The 17,906-nt window shown below is 40.3% G+C and overlaps 2 protein-coding genes and 1 pseudogene across 2 annotated transcripts; 1 reads left to right on the top strand and 2 right to left on the bottom strand.

The window, feature by feature from the left end:
• The first annotated feature begins 1,125 nt into the window (after positions 1–1,125).
• On the top strand, positions 1,126–5,358 carry LOC104112552 (protein FORGETTER 1-like; annotated as a pseudogene).
• Positions 5,359–6,644: 1,286 nt separating this feature from the next.
• LOC104112554 (signaling peptide TAXIMIN 1-like) lies at positions 6,645–7,521 on the bottom strand. Its single transcript, XM_009622511.4, has 2 exons — positions 7,216–7,521; positions 6,645–6,969 (listed from the first exon to the last, which is right to left on the bottom strand). The coding sequence occupies exons 1-2, from the start codon at positions 7,320–7,322 to the stop codon at positions 6,846–6,848; spliced, it is 231 nt and encodes a 76-aa protein (XP_009620806.1). The 5' UTR covers positions 7,323–7,521; the 3' UTR covers positions 6,645–6,845.
• An 8,877-nt stretch (positions 7,522–16,398) lies between these two features.
• LOC138897046 (uncharacterized) lies at positions 16,399–17,906 on the bottom strand. The gene is made up of 3 exons (XM_070182999.1): positions 17,862–17,906; positions 17,056–17,247; positions 16,399–16,845 (listed from the first exon to the last, which is right to left on the bottom strand). The coding sequence occupies exons 1-3, from the start codon at positions 17,904–17,906 to the stop codon at positions 16,399–16,401; spliced, it is 684 nt and encodes a 227-aa protein (XP_070039100.1).

Genomic DNA, 17,906 nt, shown 5'->3' on the forward strand with positions numbered 1-17,906 from the left:
AAGAAAGCAAGTGGCAGAGAAAGACTTTACAATTGACGATTTTTTTATTCTCCAAGTGAATCCTAGGTCTTTTTCATTTGAGAGGGAGATTTCCAGCCAGATTCTCTCAGTAAATCCTAGATTTTGGTCTTTTTATGTTAAAGATAGAGAGAGAAGGAGATAGCGAGATGAATTTTTTTTTTTTTACCGATGGGTATAGTTTAAGAGGTTGGATCGGGTGGGTTTGAAATAAAAAATGGGGCGGGTCAGTTGGTCCAATAAGGAGATGTCATGTGGCTTTTAAAAGTTGGGAGGATATTTTTAACGTGTTTGGGATATATATGCGCCTAATGTATAACGGTAGGGACATATTTGATAAAAAATTTAAACGGAGGATAAATAAGGCCTATTTGTGATAGTAGAAGGGCAAATTAGACCCTTATCCGTTGTACTAATTGTACAAGCATCCATTCTCTACTATAGTTGTAAGCCTTTTCCTGGGCACCAGTTGCAACTTTTGAGGCATTACAAGTTAAATTTTGCCATATCACACCACTATTCAATGGAAAAAATTAGGTAGACCGTTCAAATTGTTTAGGTGGTTTATGCATTTGCAAATTCCACCTTTGCACCCAACCCAAGCGCCTCTTCGAGGCATTATAAGCACAGATTTACATATTTCAAGTCAGAGAAGAAGGATCCATTTGACTTTGGAATTACCTTGGAGTGCTGATCGGGCAATTCAGCAGTTTGGAAGAACTCATCGCTCAAATCAAGCTTCTGCACCTGAGTATAAGTAGGTACCGTGTCTGTTTATACATGAATAATGGTTCTGCTATATGATGGAAAACCTGGACTGTACGAGTCACCATCGTTACTCGAGTTGCCATTGTAACTATATGATGGCGTACCTGGACTGTACAAGTTGCCACTAAATATGTTTTTCATACTTGCCAAAAATCAATCTCCCTGTATAAATCACTTAATTTCATATCTTTCACATGTGATATTTTTCTCTTTTTCAATATACAGGCTACTTTTTACTAATCTTGGTGGAGAACGGCGGTTTGCATCTGTGGTTGCTAAGAGACTTGAATCACTTGGGGCACTGACTCAGGGAGATCGTCGGTGAGTGCGATATTTTTTAGCATATATTGCAAGTTTGTCTTATGACAACATGCATATGAATTAGTGACGGCTCTTTTCAATTGCTCTTGATATATTGCGGAGCTGGACCATCTCTTAGTGCTTATAACTATGATAGTTCCTTTGGGAAGAGGGCCCTGATGATGTTGTATAGAGGCATCATGGAGCAGGTGTCTGACTGCTGCTTGATACTGTCATTTTTATCTTGTATTCGATTCCTTTCCCACTTTAACATGTATATGTGCAAATCAAAAGTCAACATTCTATGGTTTGCAGGATCCTTTGCCACTTGTACCACCAGGTTGTTCTGCTGATAAACCAGATGCTATACAGGATTTCATTTTGAAGGGGAAAGCTGCGCTTGTTTCTGTTGGAATAATAAGAGACTCAGTTCTTGGTACTACGTTTAGCTCTTTAAATGAATCAATTTAAAGTATTGTTAATGGAGACAAATGAATACTAGCATAAGAAGTTTATCAGGGCTATGTAAGTCATCACAGCCTCTCAATCAAGGGCTACTAGACCAGCCTACTATATATCAGGGCTATGTAAGTCATCATAAAGTATTTTTGATATTAGACCAGCCTACTATATATGTTGTTCTTTCGGCCCTCAATAGGATAATAAGGTAAGGTCTAGCCCCCTTACTTGTACTTCCTCTTTGAGATTTTTCAGTATTAATAAAAATGCCCACAGATGCTCCCTGCATAGGTGGTATTGGATTTAAGGATAAAAAAGAGATCACTTATTAATGAAGAAATGGACATTGGGCATAATTCAATCCCGAAAGCTAGAAGGTGTGGATTGCTCAAGCCATATAAGGAGACCAAGTCCCCCATCCCCATCCAATGTGGGAGACTCTCAACACCCCCGCCCTCCCAACCTGCACACCTAGGCCTGCCAACTGAAGCGTGGACAATATAATATGGGGGTCCGACATCGGCGTAACAAAGAATTGGGATGTGTACGGCTCTGATACCATGATAGAGAATGGACGTTGGGCCTAACTTAACCACAAAAGCTAGTTTACGAGGTGAGGATTGCCCATGCCATATTAGGAGACCAAGTCCCCATCACCATCAGATGTGGGAGACTCTCAACACTTATTAAGTTGGTTTCTATAGCTTGGAGGGCTTTTATTAGAGACTCTTAAGAATTTTTATATTTCTGTGCTCGCACACATGGTTGTGCATACATTCATGCATCTTTATGGCCGGTGGTGTTTGTCCGTGTTTCCTTTATATGCTAGGAAGAATTGTTGTCCGTTGCTGAAGACCGTTAAGTTATCCTTCTTAAAAAAAATAGTCAAACTTGTTTGGGTTTGGTGACTAGCATTTCAGTGTTCATCCTCTCATCCCAAACTTACCCTTTTTCCACTCTTTGCTTTTGCTTATCTTTAAGGTAATGGAAAGGACTCTGGAAAGCTTTCTGGCCGTATAGTTGATTCGGACATGCATGATGTTGGGCGTTTCCTTAACAGGCTCTTGGGATTGCCACCTGAAATCCAAAATAGGTCTATTATCTATCAATTTAAATATGTATGCTTGCTATCCATGACTGTAACCAAAAGGTTTGTTTTGAATTCAGGCCTTTTGAGTTATTTGTCAGCATTCTTGATCTTTTAGTTCAGAATGCACGCCTTGAATGACATTTAGACTCTGGAATTGTTGATATGAAAGCTACCACTGTTGAACTGCAAGGGATGCCAAAGGTTATGCTGTTCCTGTTTTGTCTTTGCATTCTTATATAAAACATATTGTGACATCAACCTATTACAGACTGTTCATATTGACAACTTGTCTGGGGCTTCAACCATATTGTTTACTTTTACATTGGACCGTGGACTCATTTGGGAGGTATATATATATATGTATATATTACCATTATAAACTTGAGTTAGATGGCTAACTTCCAAGTTTGCCTTGTAACCTTTTATTTTCCACCTGTAGTCAGCATATGCGTTGCTTGCAGAGAAGCAAAAGGATGAGTCTAGTTCAACTAATAGTGGATTCTATGAATCCAAACGAGAATGGTTGGGTAGACGGCATTTTCTATTAGCATTTGAAGGGTATGGAAATTTTTGGTCGGTAGTTTTGTTATTTCTGTATATTGGTATTTTGGTTTGCAAGTGCAATCAACCTTATTCAACTGGGTATAAGGGACCAGGTTGTGTTTCTTTTGCATGCACAAAGGATTATGTCTACTTCAATCAGTCAACTACATTTCAATCCCAATCCCAAATCAGCTGAGCTTTATGAGTGATTTGTACCTTTTCCGCTCTATCCAAGTCCATTTCCCCGTGCATAGCAGGAGCTTAATGCACATGGCTTCCCTTTAAGGCAACTTAAGGATTTTCTATATCTCACACTTACCTTACATGGATAACTAATTATTTAATCCCAAATAGTTGGTAGAACTTATATAGATCCATTTGTTTTTTTTTAAGTTAAGTATGCATTTATTAGGAGAAACTTAAGGTTTTCTGTGACAACTTCTCTCCATGTGATTTTAGGTCTATCTCATCTAATTTTAAGACCTTAGATAATCATATTCAACTTAGGTCGTAACTAGACCATCTCATGCTATCTTTTCTCATTTTAGCGTCTATTTATGCTTCTTGCATCTGCTGTTGTATGTGATCATTGTAATCTTGTTCAATCTTAAATGACTGTGCATCTATTTTAACATTTTCATTTCAACGGAATTCATCTATTTTAACATTACTGGCCTCACAATTGTCCTATATAACTTGTTAGGCATCTTCCAATCTCGTGAGGCTCTTCCATTTCAGAATTTTATCTAATTTCCTTGTTATTATTTGATGAAGGAATATTTTAGGAGAAAACCCCATTATACAGGTATACAAAAGAGTAGTGGACCTAGAGAAAATATGGTTCTCAAGAATGACATCCAATTATTTTAACCTAATAGACCTTGCGGTGGGTATGCAAAAAATTCACCAGAAACAAAACATAACTCTTTTAAACTCTACAGATTCATATGCTTACTCAGTGGCTAGACAACTTTGGGCTCAGTTTTCTCGTATATTTGGGCTGAATTGGGTCATGCTAAACTGGATCTTCTGACACACTGCGAATCCCTTCTTTCTTGCATGAGATATTGTTATTGTGTGTTTAGAAGCTCTTCGTGAAAGAAGAATTTCTAGGAGTGAATTCTGTTCTACCAGTGGAGGTACAGACAAGATTTGTACCACAAAACAAGGGAACTATAAACCAAACTTCTTTGTTCTCGATAACTGTGATAGATGTTTATGTTTATTGGCATAAACAAGAGGATGTACATTTATACATAATACATTCTGTCTTACTTCTACTTCTCCTAAAACCCTTACTCTCCAGAGGGGTTCTCTACAGTTCCTACTTTTAGTTGGTTCCTTGCTGGTTTCATCAATTAACACAAAATTATCTACGAACAACGTGCACCATTTATACCTCATGAAACTTTGAAGTAAAAGTGTGCATTCTCAAGCTTTCATCTAGCAATTTGAAGATTTTGTATGAATTGGAAAGAGACATAGCGTGATTTCCCCTAGCTGGCCTTCCTTTCACAACTAATGCAGGCTCATGCATGGTCTAAGTCTTTTTCCTGTAGTTGGATTTTTTTTCTTTTATAATGTTCAGTTTTGATCAGTTTAAAGAGTGCAATGTTAATTTTGTTCATAAAAGTGCCTTTGGTCCAAATGCCCGTGATTTTGATCATTCTGTTTCGTGGTTATTTCAGTTCTGCTTCTGGAATGTACAAGGTATTTCGTCCAACTGTTGGAGAGGCCCTTAGGTTAGGCTTTAGGTTAACTTCTTCCTTTTAGGAATTAACTGTTTCATGCTCTGCACCCTAACCCATCTTCCTCTTGCTTGTGCTGTGCTTTACTTAACACTTCTCAATGTCTAGGGAGATGCCCCTCGCAGAATTGAAAGACAAGTACCGGAAACTATCTTCCTTAGAAAAGGCCCGTCGTGGATGGGAAGATGAATATGATGATAAATTTGAGTTTATATTTTTTATAAAATTTTGGCATTATTATTTTGTTATTATTGCGGCATATATGTATATGTTGAGTGGATTGTTTGGGTGTTGACACGAGTTTTTTGCCGTGCGATTGTGATTGTAATTTTGTCAGGAGCAATACGGGTGAATATGGTGATTTATGCCATGGCGGAGCGATACGGCCCGATATTGTGATTTTGTTAGGGCGGAGCGATATGGGTGGATATTGTGATTTGTGTCAGGCGGAGCCATACGGTCGGATATTGTGATTTTGTCAGGGCGGAGTGATAAGGGTGGCTATTGTTATTGTGACAGAAATGTGGTGTGATTCCATTTGATGACTTCTTGTTGAAGCTCAAACTTTACTTGCCTTGAATTGTTATCACTTGTTCTGAAGAGATTATTTTTATTGTTTTCTGTTATACTTTCTATTGCCAGACTTTAATATATTGCACAAGTTACCAATGCAAAGAACATTCTTCTACTAGCAAGATCAGAATGCGATTACCCTATTTTCTTGGTCATTGGTTGAGCACAAATGAAGTATAAGTTTGTTCTCCTTGATTTTATTATCCTACTATAAGAACCAGACACAAAAAGATAAACCACTTATAACATGTTTACAGGCTGTTGTTTACGTGAAACAAGTACAACAACCACCCTAAATCCAAATAGGTTGAAATCAGCCTCAATCTCAAGCAACCTGGAATCAACGACTATATGAATATCATTTTCAAATAAGTTGAAGTTTGACTATATGAATATTAATCTCAAGCAAAGGAAATTGACTATATGAATATTAATGTCAAACATGTTGGAATTAGCTATTATGAATTTTCTGATCATGTCGCTCTAATTTGTGATCATTAGTAGTAGTTGGAAGAAAGAGCACGTACAAGTTTATCATTGAGGATTTAGCGAAGATGTATTCGTGCTCGTTCAACATTAAAGTATAAAAATAGGACATAACGACTAAAAAGCAAGAAAAACAAAAGGAAAAAAAGGGGATTTAATCGTTTGAACCCGTAACCTAAGTTGTTCCGATTCGGGGCGGGTGTCCGATATGGGTGCAGATCTAGAAATCGAATCCTTCATGATTTAAATTTTCAGATTCGGCAATATGGATTTTGCTAAAAAAATTTGAAATATCTAAAAGTAAAGTTATAAAAATATGTCAAAATTATGAGACACTATGAGGAAAACTTATAAGTTATTATGAGAAAGAGAAAATATTAATCAAGAGGAGAATCCAAAAAGGAAATAAACGAAAAACGATGACATAGATTCCTATAAACAAGGTATTCTATTTTCTTAAATTTCACCCTTTCTCCCATCAATTTTGGTCAAAAGTACCCAAAATTGATTGACGAGAAGAGTCAGTATATAGGCCAACAAAAAAAATACTTTTTCGACATTATAAGTGAAGAATCCGACCAACTTAGCCTACAACCATCACTTACTTCCAAGAAGAACCAATTACAGGGAAGTGATTCTAGTATGTATAAACTCAAAAATTAAGCAAGCAAATATTTCACAAATGATAACAAAGTAACCCGAAAAGGATCTTGTGAATAATACATACACCAAAAAGATTAAAGAAGCTAATATCAATTCATCAACAACACCATAATCATTTAGAATTATACAAAAATTAAGAAGAATGAAAAAAAAACGCAAAATGATAGATGAAGACTGTAATCAATGGAAATTAAGTCTTAACAAGGGATTTGATTGGTAAACCACTCCATAACGTGGATAGGGGCCTTTATCAACTCCAACGCCAATTCAACTAACAAAGTTACACATATGCAACACGGGCATATTATACTCAACATCAACCTGTACAAAACATATACTACAAAAAATCAACAATTCCACCGATCAAGTAAAAAAATGATCCAATTGCCAATTAAAAAAACAAAAAACAAAATGAAATTAATGTATAAACATGAAGAGGCGCATAGGCGGATTCACAATTAAAATTTGAATTTTTTGAAATTTTAATAATTTTCACATATACTTAAATATAAAAAATACTAGATTCAGTTGAACGAGCGAGAACAAAAGGAGAGAAGAAAAACGAACCCGATGATCCAAACGATGACGCCGACGAGAGAGACGAGAAGAGAGAGGAGAGCAAAAGGGAGGCCTAGAAGAAAGGCCAACGGCCTGCAACCTTCTCCACAGCACATTTTGTATCTACTGTAAGTTTAAGCAGCGATTACTGTTTCTATTTTATTTTAGTATTCTGAGGAAGAGTTCCTCTGCAATTTGCTCCGCTTGATGTAATGTTTTCTATAGAAACCGTCTATAGCACGTAATACATTCGATTTTTATTGATTTTTTTAGTAAAAGAGAGTGATGCGATTTTGATGAGGAATAAGATGGACGCGTTATTTGCATTATCCTTTACGTGAAAGAGATGTCTCTCTTTATATGAACAATAATGAGAAAATGACATTATATAGCTGCTATCAGAATAATAGTCGAAAAGATATATACATATTTTTTGTATATTTCTTATAACATACAAATATTTATATATATATATATATATATATATATATATATATATATATATATATATATATATATATATATATATATATATGAGTATATTATATAGAAAAATATAAAAATTTTATATGTTTTTGCGGCTATCGGATATATAATTTTGGCCGCGGGTTAAAAGTGATCTTTGCCCATTAATAATAGCTTGTTTGACCAAATTTCTTTTGGGCCAAAAGTGTTTTTTCTTTTCTTTTTTGTTTTGGGATTTTTTTTTTTTCAAAGTTGAAGTGTTTAGCCTGAAGGGGAGCCTTGGCGTAGCTGGTAAAGTTGCTGCCATGTGACCAGTAGGACACGGGTTCAAGCCATGGAAACAACCTCTTGCACAAATACAGGGTATATGGTTGCGTATAATAGACCTTTGTGGTTCGGCTCTTATCTGGATCTCGCGCATAGCGGGAGCTTAGTGCACTGAGCTGCCATTTGAAGCGTTTAGCTGCTTTTAGAAGATAAAAAATGATTTTGAGTAGAAGCAGAAGCAGTTTTTGAAAAACAGAAAAAAATAGTTTCTCTAAAAGCACTTTTGAAAAAATTACACCTAGAGGCAATTTTTAAAACTTGATCAAGTACTAATTGTTGCTCAAAAAGACTTTTTAAATTAAAATAAAAATATATATTTATGAAAAGTACTTTAAAAAAAATATTTTCTAAAATAAATTGATTTTAGAAGCCCACCAAACAAGCTATAAGACTCTCTGCGTGATAATAATGCACTGCAAGCCAAAAGGTGAGACACGTGAACCCTACAGTTCCTTCAAAAAGCTACCAATTGATTGAAAGAGATCTGTGTGCAAAATTCGTTGCAACAGGTAACATAGATTAATAATTTTACTTAATTTTACTTATTTGTTCAATTTTACATAATATTTTCTTAGTGAACTTGTGTATAGTTAAAGTAATTTTATTGGAGTTTAAGTTTTAAACACTAGAAAGGTATATAGTTTTTGCATCATCACACAAGGTGTGTGTAAAATAACAGGTAGCTTTTCATAGTAAACTTGATATTATAATTTACAAAATTGAATATAATCTATGTATACGGGTAAAACCGAGCTCGATATTCGATCGAGCTTCCAAAACTCCCTGATTAGGCCAGGGTCGAAATATTTGTGATCGGGTAAAGTCGAGCTCGAAGATCGATCTAACGTCAAATACAATCAGCCAAGATCGAAACATGCCGATTAAGATCTAACCCAAAGCATTGTTAAAATTAGCCATCGAAACCATCATATTTGCCCTCGAATTTACCGAAGGCGTAACCGGTACTGTTTCTAACGGTGTCGAAGAAAGCTTTGCCAACTCATCCGACAGGGGTCCGTAATTCTCACCATTAACCAATCATTATGGCGGAAATCACAGAACGACTCAAAAAGGGAACCGGCGGTTAGCAAATCAAGGACTTTTGCCTTTTATAGAACAATAAAATAATATCTCAAAAGGTAGATCTCCCCTAATATAAAAAGGGGACTTGACAAATTATTAAGGAGATGGTAATATATACTCACAAGCAGTACATTACCGTTATCCTAAAAATTCTTATTTCTTTGTTATCTTTGTGTCAATAAAAGTGCTTTCAACTCAAGGGTGGCTTGCTTTCCTAATCTGAAATCATCCAATTCATGTGGTTTGCAATCTAATTTATCGCTTTGTATCAAGTTAATCCGCATATCCTTTAAACCACTTACAAATTCAATTGTTATCTGATTTTAGGGGTAAACAGTTTGGCGCCCACCGTGGGGCTAAGGATATTAATGGTTATTTGATATAAATCTTCATAACGCACACTACTTTACGCTTGTTCTTTGAAGTGTCTTTGATTTGTGGCTAAAAATGCCAAACTATCAATCGGCACCCCTACATATCGACACCGAGTCCGGTCATCAAGGTGAGAATAACAACATGGCGCCCGGTAACGAAGGGCCGCCTGCTGATCTTGTTGGAACTCCGATCGTAAATCCATTTGACGTTAATTCACATGTGGTTATCGACGCAAACTTGCCTACCGACCCCGAAAATAGCGTCCGTGGTGAAACCCGATCGGGATCTCGAACCACACAAAATATTGAAGAATACGGTATCAGCCTACAGATGATCTTCGAAATGCTGCAAGCTCAACAGGTGGCAATAACTCAGTTACAGAGCCAAAGTCGGGCACCGAGCAGGGTTCAAACCGATCTGCCCCGTAAAGCCATCCGCGGAAACGAACCAATCCTGGAAAAAATTAGCAAGAATGAATCAGGTACTAACCCCGAAATCCTGAAATTGCTCGAAGAATTGACGAAACGTATAGAAACAGAGGAAAAGAAAATCGAAGCCAATGATAAAAAGGTGGAAACCTACAATTCCAGGGTCGACCAAATCCCAGGAGCACCCTCGATATTGAGAGGCCTGGATTCCAAGAAATTTATTGAAAGGCCTTTTCCCCCGAGCGCGGCTCCGAAGCCGATCCCCAAAAAATTTTGCATGCCCGAAATCCCTAAGTACAACGGAACGGCCGACCCAAACGAGCATGTGACCTCTTATACATGCCCATCAAAGGGAACGACTTGGAAGATGATGAGATCGAGTCTGTCTTGTTGAAAAATTTCGGAGAGATCCTGTCAAAGGGAGCTATGATATGGTACCACAACCTTCCTCCTAATTCTGTTGACTCATTTGCTATGCTTGCAGATTCCTTCATAAAAGCACATGCTGATGCTATAAAGGTCGAGACCAGGAAGTTAGACCTTTTTAAAGTAAAGCAGAGGGATAACGAGATGCTCAAAGAGTTCGTATCCCGGTTTCAAATAGAACGAATGGATCTGCCACCGGTCGCTGACGATTGGGCTGTTCAAGCTTTCACTCAAGGACTCAATATTCGAAGTTCGGTGGCTTCACAGCAGTTGAAGCAGAACCTGATAGAATACCCGGCTGTTACATGGGCCGACGTGCATAACCGATATCAATCGAAAATCAAAGTCGAAGATGATCAACTCGGGGCCCCTTCGGGATCTGCCTATCCCGTCAGAACCCTCGACAGAGTCAAGAGAGACATCGACTGTGAACCGAGGCCAAACAGGGATCGGTACCAGCCATATAATGGAGATCGGAGAAGTAGTGGGCCCGGACGGAACTCCATGAGAAACGAAAGGAAAAATGACCGAGGTCAAGACAACCGGGGTCTCATGACAAAAAATGGCTTCGACAGGTCCGTCGGGCATAAAGAAGCACCGAGGCTATCAGAATACAACTTTAATATCGATGCTACCGCCATTGTATCACCTATCGGGCGCATCAAAGATACCAAGTGACCTCGGCCTCTACAGTTCGATCCAACCCAAAAGGGATCCTAACCAGATGTGCAAATATCATGGCACTCACGGTCATAGAACAAAAGATTGTCGGCAGTTGAGAGAGGAAGTAGCCCGTCTATTCTACGATGGGCACCTTCGAGAATTCTTGAGCGACCGAGCCAAGAACCACTTTAGGAACATGGATTCTAACAAACAGACAGAACGAGAAGAACCTCAACACATCATTAATATGATCATCGGTGGAGTCGATATCCCACAAGAGTCGATGCTGAAACCCACCAAAGTATCCATCACTAGGGAGAAATAAACTCGAGACTATATACCAGAAGGAACTTTATCTTTCAACGACGAGGATGCGGAAGGGATCGTACAGCCTCACAATGATGCACTGGTAATATATGTAGTCGTAGATAAAATTCAAGTTAAACGTGTGTTAATTGATCCAGGTAGCTCGCCCAACATCATTCGCTCGAGGGTCGTGGAACAGATCGGCCTGCAAGATCAGATCATACCAGCAGTCCGAGTCCTGAACGGATTCAACATGGCATATGATACCACAAAAAGGGAAATAACTTTACCAGTAAACGTCATTGGGACAGTTCAGGAAGCCAAGTTCTATGTGATCGAAGGGGATATGAGATACAATACTTTGCTCAGAAGACCATGGATTCACAACATGAGAGCAATACCCTCGACATTACACCAGATGCTAAATTTTCCGATGCCAGGATGAACCAAAATAGTTTATGGGGAACAACCGGCCGCCAAAGAAATGTTTGCAATCGAGGAGGTGATTCCGACATCCACTCTCTCAATGACAAAGGATCCGATGGTCAAAAATAGGGCCAAATAGCAGTCACCGATACCAACCTCGACGGAATCAGAGTTTCGAGGGTCATACGAGGGCGAAGATTAAGGGATCCCCAGATCCTTCATAGCCCCTAACGATTCTGATGCTACAAAATCAATGGTCGAGGAACTGGAGCAAGTCGTATTAAGTAAACACTTGCCCGATCGAAAGGTATACATGGGCACGGGGTTAAACTCCATGCTCAGGAAAAAACTCATTCAATTGATCATAACTAATGAAAATTATTTTGCTTGGTCCCATCTCAACATGACAGGTATCCCACCGGAGGTAATCACTCACAAGCTAAGCTTAGACCCGAAGTTCTACCCTGTCAAGCAAAGGAGGAGACCTCAATCCGAGATCAAGCATGCTTTAATCAAAGACAAGGTATCTAAAATTCTTAAAATATGGTCTATTCGGGAGGTTAAATACCTGAATTGGTTAGCAAACGTAATGGTAGTCCCTAAAAAAGGGAACAAACTAAGAATGTGTGTGGACTACAAAGATTTGAATAAGGCATGTCCCAAAGACTCTTTTCCTTTGCCCAACATCGACTGTATGATCGATGCCACGACCGGACATGAGATCCTCAGTTTTCTCGATGCCTATTCCGGGTACAACCAAATACTGATGGACCCGGGTGATCAGGAAAAAAATTTCTTCATCACTAATACGGCACATACTGTTATAACGTAATGCCATTTGGATTAAAAAATGCTAGTGCCACATACCAACGCCTAGTAAATCGGATGTTCGAGGAACAAATAGGAAAGTCAATGGAAGTTTACATTGACGATATATTAGTTAAGTCCCTGCGAGCAGGGGACCATTTAAAATATTTGCAGGAAAACTTCATCATACTAAAGCGATACAATATAAAGCTGAATCCGAAAAAATATGCATTTGGAGTTGGGTCGGGCAAGTTCCTCGAATTTATGGTATCCAATCGGGGAATAGATATCAATCCCGATAAGATCAAAGCCATCAAATATATCAGGGTCGTGGACAACGTGAAGGCCGTGCAAAGTTTAACCGAGCACATAGCCGTCCCGAGCAATTTATTTCGAGGTCATCCGACAAGATTCAGCGATTCTTCGCACTGTTAAAGAAGAAGAATGACTTCTCATGGACACCGGAATGCCAACGAGCTTTGGAGGAACTCAAGAGGTACTTATCGATCCCACCACTGCTTCACACACCAAAGACAGATGAACAATTATACTTGTATTTGGCGGTCTCGGAGATAACGGTAAGTGGAGTCCTAGTTCAGGAGGAGCAAGGTACGCAATTTCCAATTTACTATGTTAGCATAACCTTAGGTGAGGCAGAAACTAGGTACCCTCACCTAGAAAAACTGGCACTCCCTTTGCTAAGCACCTCTAGGAAGCTAAAACCGTACTTCTAGTGTCACCCTATATGTCTCGTAACTACTTACCCATTGAGAAACGTTATGCATAAGCCCGAACTCTCAGGTCGGTTGGCCAAATGGGCCGTAGAAATAAGTGGGTACGATATTGAGTACCGACCTTGGCAGACTTTATGGCCGACTTTACGCCGACACTAATACCCGAGGTCGAAAGAGAACTATTAGTTAACTGAGGAATTTCCTCGGGAATCTGGACCCTCTTTACGGATTGCGCCTCAAATGCAAAAGGATCCGGACTTGGCATCGTACTAAAACCACCAATAGGTAATATAATTAGACAATCTATTAAGACTGTGAAACTGTCTAAGAACGAGGCCAAATATGAGGCCATGATTGTAGGCCTTGAACTAGCCAAGAGCTTGGGGGCAGAAGTGATCGAAGCCAAGTGCGACTCCCTCCTTGTGGTAAACCAAGAAAATGGAACATTCGAGGTCACAGAAGAACGAATGCAAAGATACTTGGACAAGTTACATGTGACATTACATCGGTTCAAAGAATGGACTCTGCAACATGTACCTCGGGATCAAAACAGCGAAGTCGATGCCCTCGCTAACTTGGGGTCGTCAATCAAAGACGACGAGTTCAACTCGGGAGAAGTCGTACAGCTTATGAGATCGATGGTGAAAGAAGGCCACGCCGAGATTAACTCAACGAGCCTAACTTGAGACTGGAGGAATAAGTACGTGGAATATCTCAGGACCGGTAAATTGCCCTCGGATCCAAAGGAATCGAGGGCCATGCGTACAAAGGCAGCTCGATTTAACCTGTCTGAAGACGGAACTCTGTTCAGGAGAACATTCGATGTCCCACTTGAAATATGTCTAGGGCCGGGGGATACTGAGTACGTTTTGAGGGAAATCCACGAAGATACCTGTGGAAATCACTCGGACGCCGAATCACTGGTCTGAAAAATAGTTAGAGTCGGTTATCACTGGATCGATATGGAAAATGATGCAAATGAATTCGTGTGAAGATGTGATGAATGCCAAAGGAATTCTCCGATGATTCATCGAGCCGGAGAGCTTCTACATTCAGTCTTGTCACCATGGTCATTCATGAAATGAGGGATGGATATCGTTGGCCCCCTTCCACGGGCACTCGGTAAGGCTCAATTTATTTTATTTACTACTGACTATTTTTCTAAATGGGTGGAAGCACAGACATATAAGAAGATCAGAGAAAAAGAAGTCATCGATTTTATCTGTGACCATATCATATGTCGGTTCGGAATACCGGCCGAGATCGTGTGCGACAACGGGAAACAGTACGTTGGCAGCAAAGTAAGCAAGTTTCTCGAAGACCATAAGATCAAAAGGATCTTATCTACTCCCTATCACCCTAGTGGGAATGGACAAGCTGAATCTACCAATAAAACCATACTCCAAAGCCTTAAAAAAGAGGTTAACAGACGCCAAAGGAAGATGGAAGGAAATGCTACCTGAGGTCCTATGGGCATGCCGTACAACCTCGAAGTCCAGTACAGGGGCCACCTTTCTTTGTTTTATGGCACTGAAGCTTTAATACCAGTCGGGGAACCAAGCATCAGATTCTGATATGCAATAGAGGAATCGAACGACGAGGCTATGAGTACGAGGCTGGAACTATTAGATAAAAGACATGAAGCCGCCCAAAAACAGCGGATCGAAAGATATTACAATCGAAGGGCCAACCTTCGACACTTCAATACATGGGACTTGGTACTAAGAAAGGTCACACTAAGCACCCGAACCCCGAACGAAGGGAAATTAGGGCAGAACTGGGAAGGACCATACCAAATTATCGAGATCACTGGAAAAGGATCCTACAAGCTCGGAACGATGAACGACGAGCAATTACCGAACAACTGGAATATAACTCACTTGAAGAGATATTACTGCTAAGGTACAACCCCGTTCTTTCTTTTATTTACATTTTAAACTAGCACTTGCAGGTAACCAACAAGGGACGATACGAGATCCTAGGTCTGAAAGCACACGTTGTATTCTTTTTCCCTTGAACCGGCTTTGTCCCAAATGGGTTTTCCGGCAAGGTTTTTAATGAGGCAACAAGTAAATTGTGCTAACTGAGAGTTGAAGACCGGTTACAAATCGGTGACAATGATCACAAAAACATTCGAGGCCTCTCTTCGGTCAGCCCCGAACACTGGGGGCAATACCTCGTGATTAAAGGGTCTCAATCAATAGGATTTATTGTAAAGGCCAAACGATCAAATGAACCGTGTCCACTCAGATCACTCGAGCCCTGGCACAAAACATGTATACATGTACAACTATTATGCACAAGAATAAAAAAGAAGACTCTTCTTTGCACATAAACATCTTGACCTATAAAATGTTTCTTGCATTTCTCATATCGAGCCCAAGGGCCACCTTAATTTGAGTTCGAACATTCACTCTCATTCGGGGACTACCACTTAGGCATTGCCCGAATTAAAAGGCCAAGGACATTCCCAATTAAAAACACCCGAGGGCACAAAGCTTATTTGGCATTGCCCGAATTAAAAGGCCAAGGCCATTTCCGTGTTAAAAAAACCCGAGGGCACAAAAGCTTATTTGGCATTGCCCGAATTAAAAAGGCCAAGGCCATTCCCGAGTTAACAAAACATAAAAGCTTATTTGGCATTGCTCGAATTAAAAGGCCAAGGTCATTCCCGGATTAACAAAACTCGAGGGCACAAAAACTTATTTGGCATTGCCCGAACTAAAAGGCTAAGGCCGTTCCGTGTTAACAAAACCCGAGGTCATGAAGCTTATTTGACATGGCCCGAACTAAAGGCTAAGGCCATTTTCGGCTTAACAAAACCCAAAGTTACAAAATCTTATAAAAACCTGAGCAAAGCACACTTTGGGCAAGTCATATTCTAAAAAATGTTGTGGGAGAAAACTTCCCAGACATGTCGGATTCCACGATGCCTTAGAGATTGATTCTATTAAAGGCAAAAGCCTGTTCGGAATTCCAAACAAGACTAATTAATGCTAAGGCATTTTAATCTTTGTAAAACATAAAAAGAAAAGCAAAGGAAGAACTCGAGAGTTATCAAAAAGAAATGGAAAATTTGTATTTACGAAATATTGTCTTTACAAAGGCAGAACGGCCTCAACACAGAATACTAAGTACAAAATGAAACAAAATCAAATAGAAGCCATCTGATCTTGGCCGGAGCTCACCTTGTCACCGGGATTCCCGGGGTTTTCTCCATCCTCGGACCCGCTTGAGTCCTCGGAATCTTCCTCCTCGGGATAGGCTAGCTTCCTAGCCTTGGCTTCGAGCACCTTGGCATCCTTGATCTCGGTCGATAAGTCAAAACTCCGAGTGTGAATTTCCTCGAGGGCCTGCCTTCGAGATTGCCACTTCATATGCTCGGCTATATTTTTTGATTGATCTTGAGCAGCTTCGGCATCAGCCTTGTACTGGGCCACCATTTCAGCAGCTTCGGACTTGGCCACGACGACCTTTGACTTGGACGTTTTAAGCTCCTTTGCCAGATTATCTCGATCTGAGATGGCAGAACTGAGCCGAGATTGGAGCTCCTCAACCTTTTTTGTCTGAACCTCAGCCCTTTCCTTTGCCGCTCTTAGCTAGATTTCGGCCGAAGTTAGTTGTGCCCGAACAACCTCTTTTTCCGAGGTCAAGCGATCCATTTTGCTTCTCCATTCATCGGTCTCAGCTTTGATTATATCCATTACAGCTCAGAGTTGAGCAATCTGATCGAGCTTTTGCTGGACCTGCGGATTTTGCCCATCAGTCATTGAATCAAACTCATCATCACTTACTTCGAAAACTTTTACCTGCTCGACCAAGTCAGCATGATCCTTCCGGGCCACTTCCAGCTCAGCACGGAGGTTCTTAGTCTCCCCTTCGAACTGCTCACTAAGAAGTTTAAAGGCGTCTCTCTTCTCAGTAAGCTCTCGAACTCCGGCTTCGAGTTGTTTCAGGTCATCCCGGTACCTCAAAAAAGCCTCGTGATAAAGCACCGAAGCCTACGAGCAAGATGGGAAATGCTAAAACATCTGTAGAATAATCTAAGTATAAATCAAAAACTCACTTAGGAAAGCAAGAAGTTACCCGGTTCAACGCCTGTTGCACTTCGTTGAAAAGGCAGGGTGCATCCACCTCGTTTATCTTAGCTTGATCATCCTCGGTCACCAGACACCGAAGATAGCTGGCCACCCCAACGGGAGCGGAGAGAACCCGGGCATCCTCCGGAAGGGAAAAACAATGGTGTGTTTCCGATCAGGATATGCGCTCGGGGCAGGGAATCGATTGACCAATTTCGGGCTCGAGGAAGGCCTGCTTACTTCTGAGGGAGAGCTCTTCCTCGGTATCTCTATATCGCCAAATTCAATGGCGTCCTCCGTGGCCGTCGAATCCACACCGTTGAAAAAACCACGGAAGGGGTCGTTCAATCTATGGGCCCCCTCGAGGGGGCGTTCTTTTACAACCTGGGCCTCGTTAAACACCAACTCAGTGAACGAGGGAGACTCGGCAATCTCTATCGGGCCAAGTGATTCCTGCAGGTCTTTGCCCTCATCTCGGGAAGCCTCAGCTCCTGCCTCCACCCCGGTCTTCCCGATATGATGAAATTCGGTCTCACCTCCCCTGGTTCGGAGGTCTCTTGACCTTTGAGCTGCGACGACAT

This window comes from Nicotiana tomentosiformis, chromosome 8, assembly GCF_000390325.3.
Source record: "Nicotiana tomentosiformis chromosome 8, ASM39032v3, whole genome shotgun sequence".
NCBI classification, from domain to species: domain Eukaryota; kingdom Viridiplantae; phylum Streptophyta; class Magnoliopsida; order Solanales; family Solanaceae; genus Nicotiana; species Nicotiana tomentosiformis.

Excerpts from the sequence above, each read along its gene's own strand:
- LOC104112554 (XM_009622511.4), bottom strand. The coding sequence starts at position 7,322 with ATGTGCTGTGGAGAAGGTTGCAGGCCGTTGGCCTTTCTTCTAGGCCTC. Across the intron at positions 6,970-7,215 it reads GTCATCGTTTGGATCATCGG|GTTGATGTTGAGTATAATAT; the intron begins GTTCGTTTTTCT and ends TGTTTTGTACAG.
- LOC138897046 (XM_070182999.1), bottom strand. The coding sequence starts at position 17,906 with ATGTCGTCGCAGCTCAAAGGTCAAGAGACCTCCGAACCAGGGGAG. Across the intron at positions 17,248-17,861 it reads AGACCTCCGAACCAGGGGAG|GCTTCGGTGCTTTATCACGA; the intron begins GTGAGACCGAAT and ends TCTTGCTCGTAG. Across the intron at positions 16,846-17,055 it reads ATGCTGACTTGGTCGAGCAG|CTAAGAGCGGCAAAGGAAAG; the intron begins GTAAAAGTTTTC and ends GCCGAAATCTAG.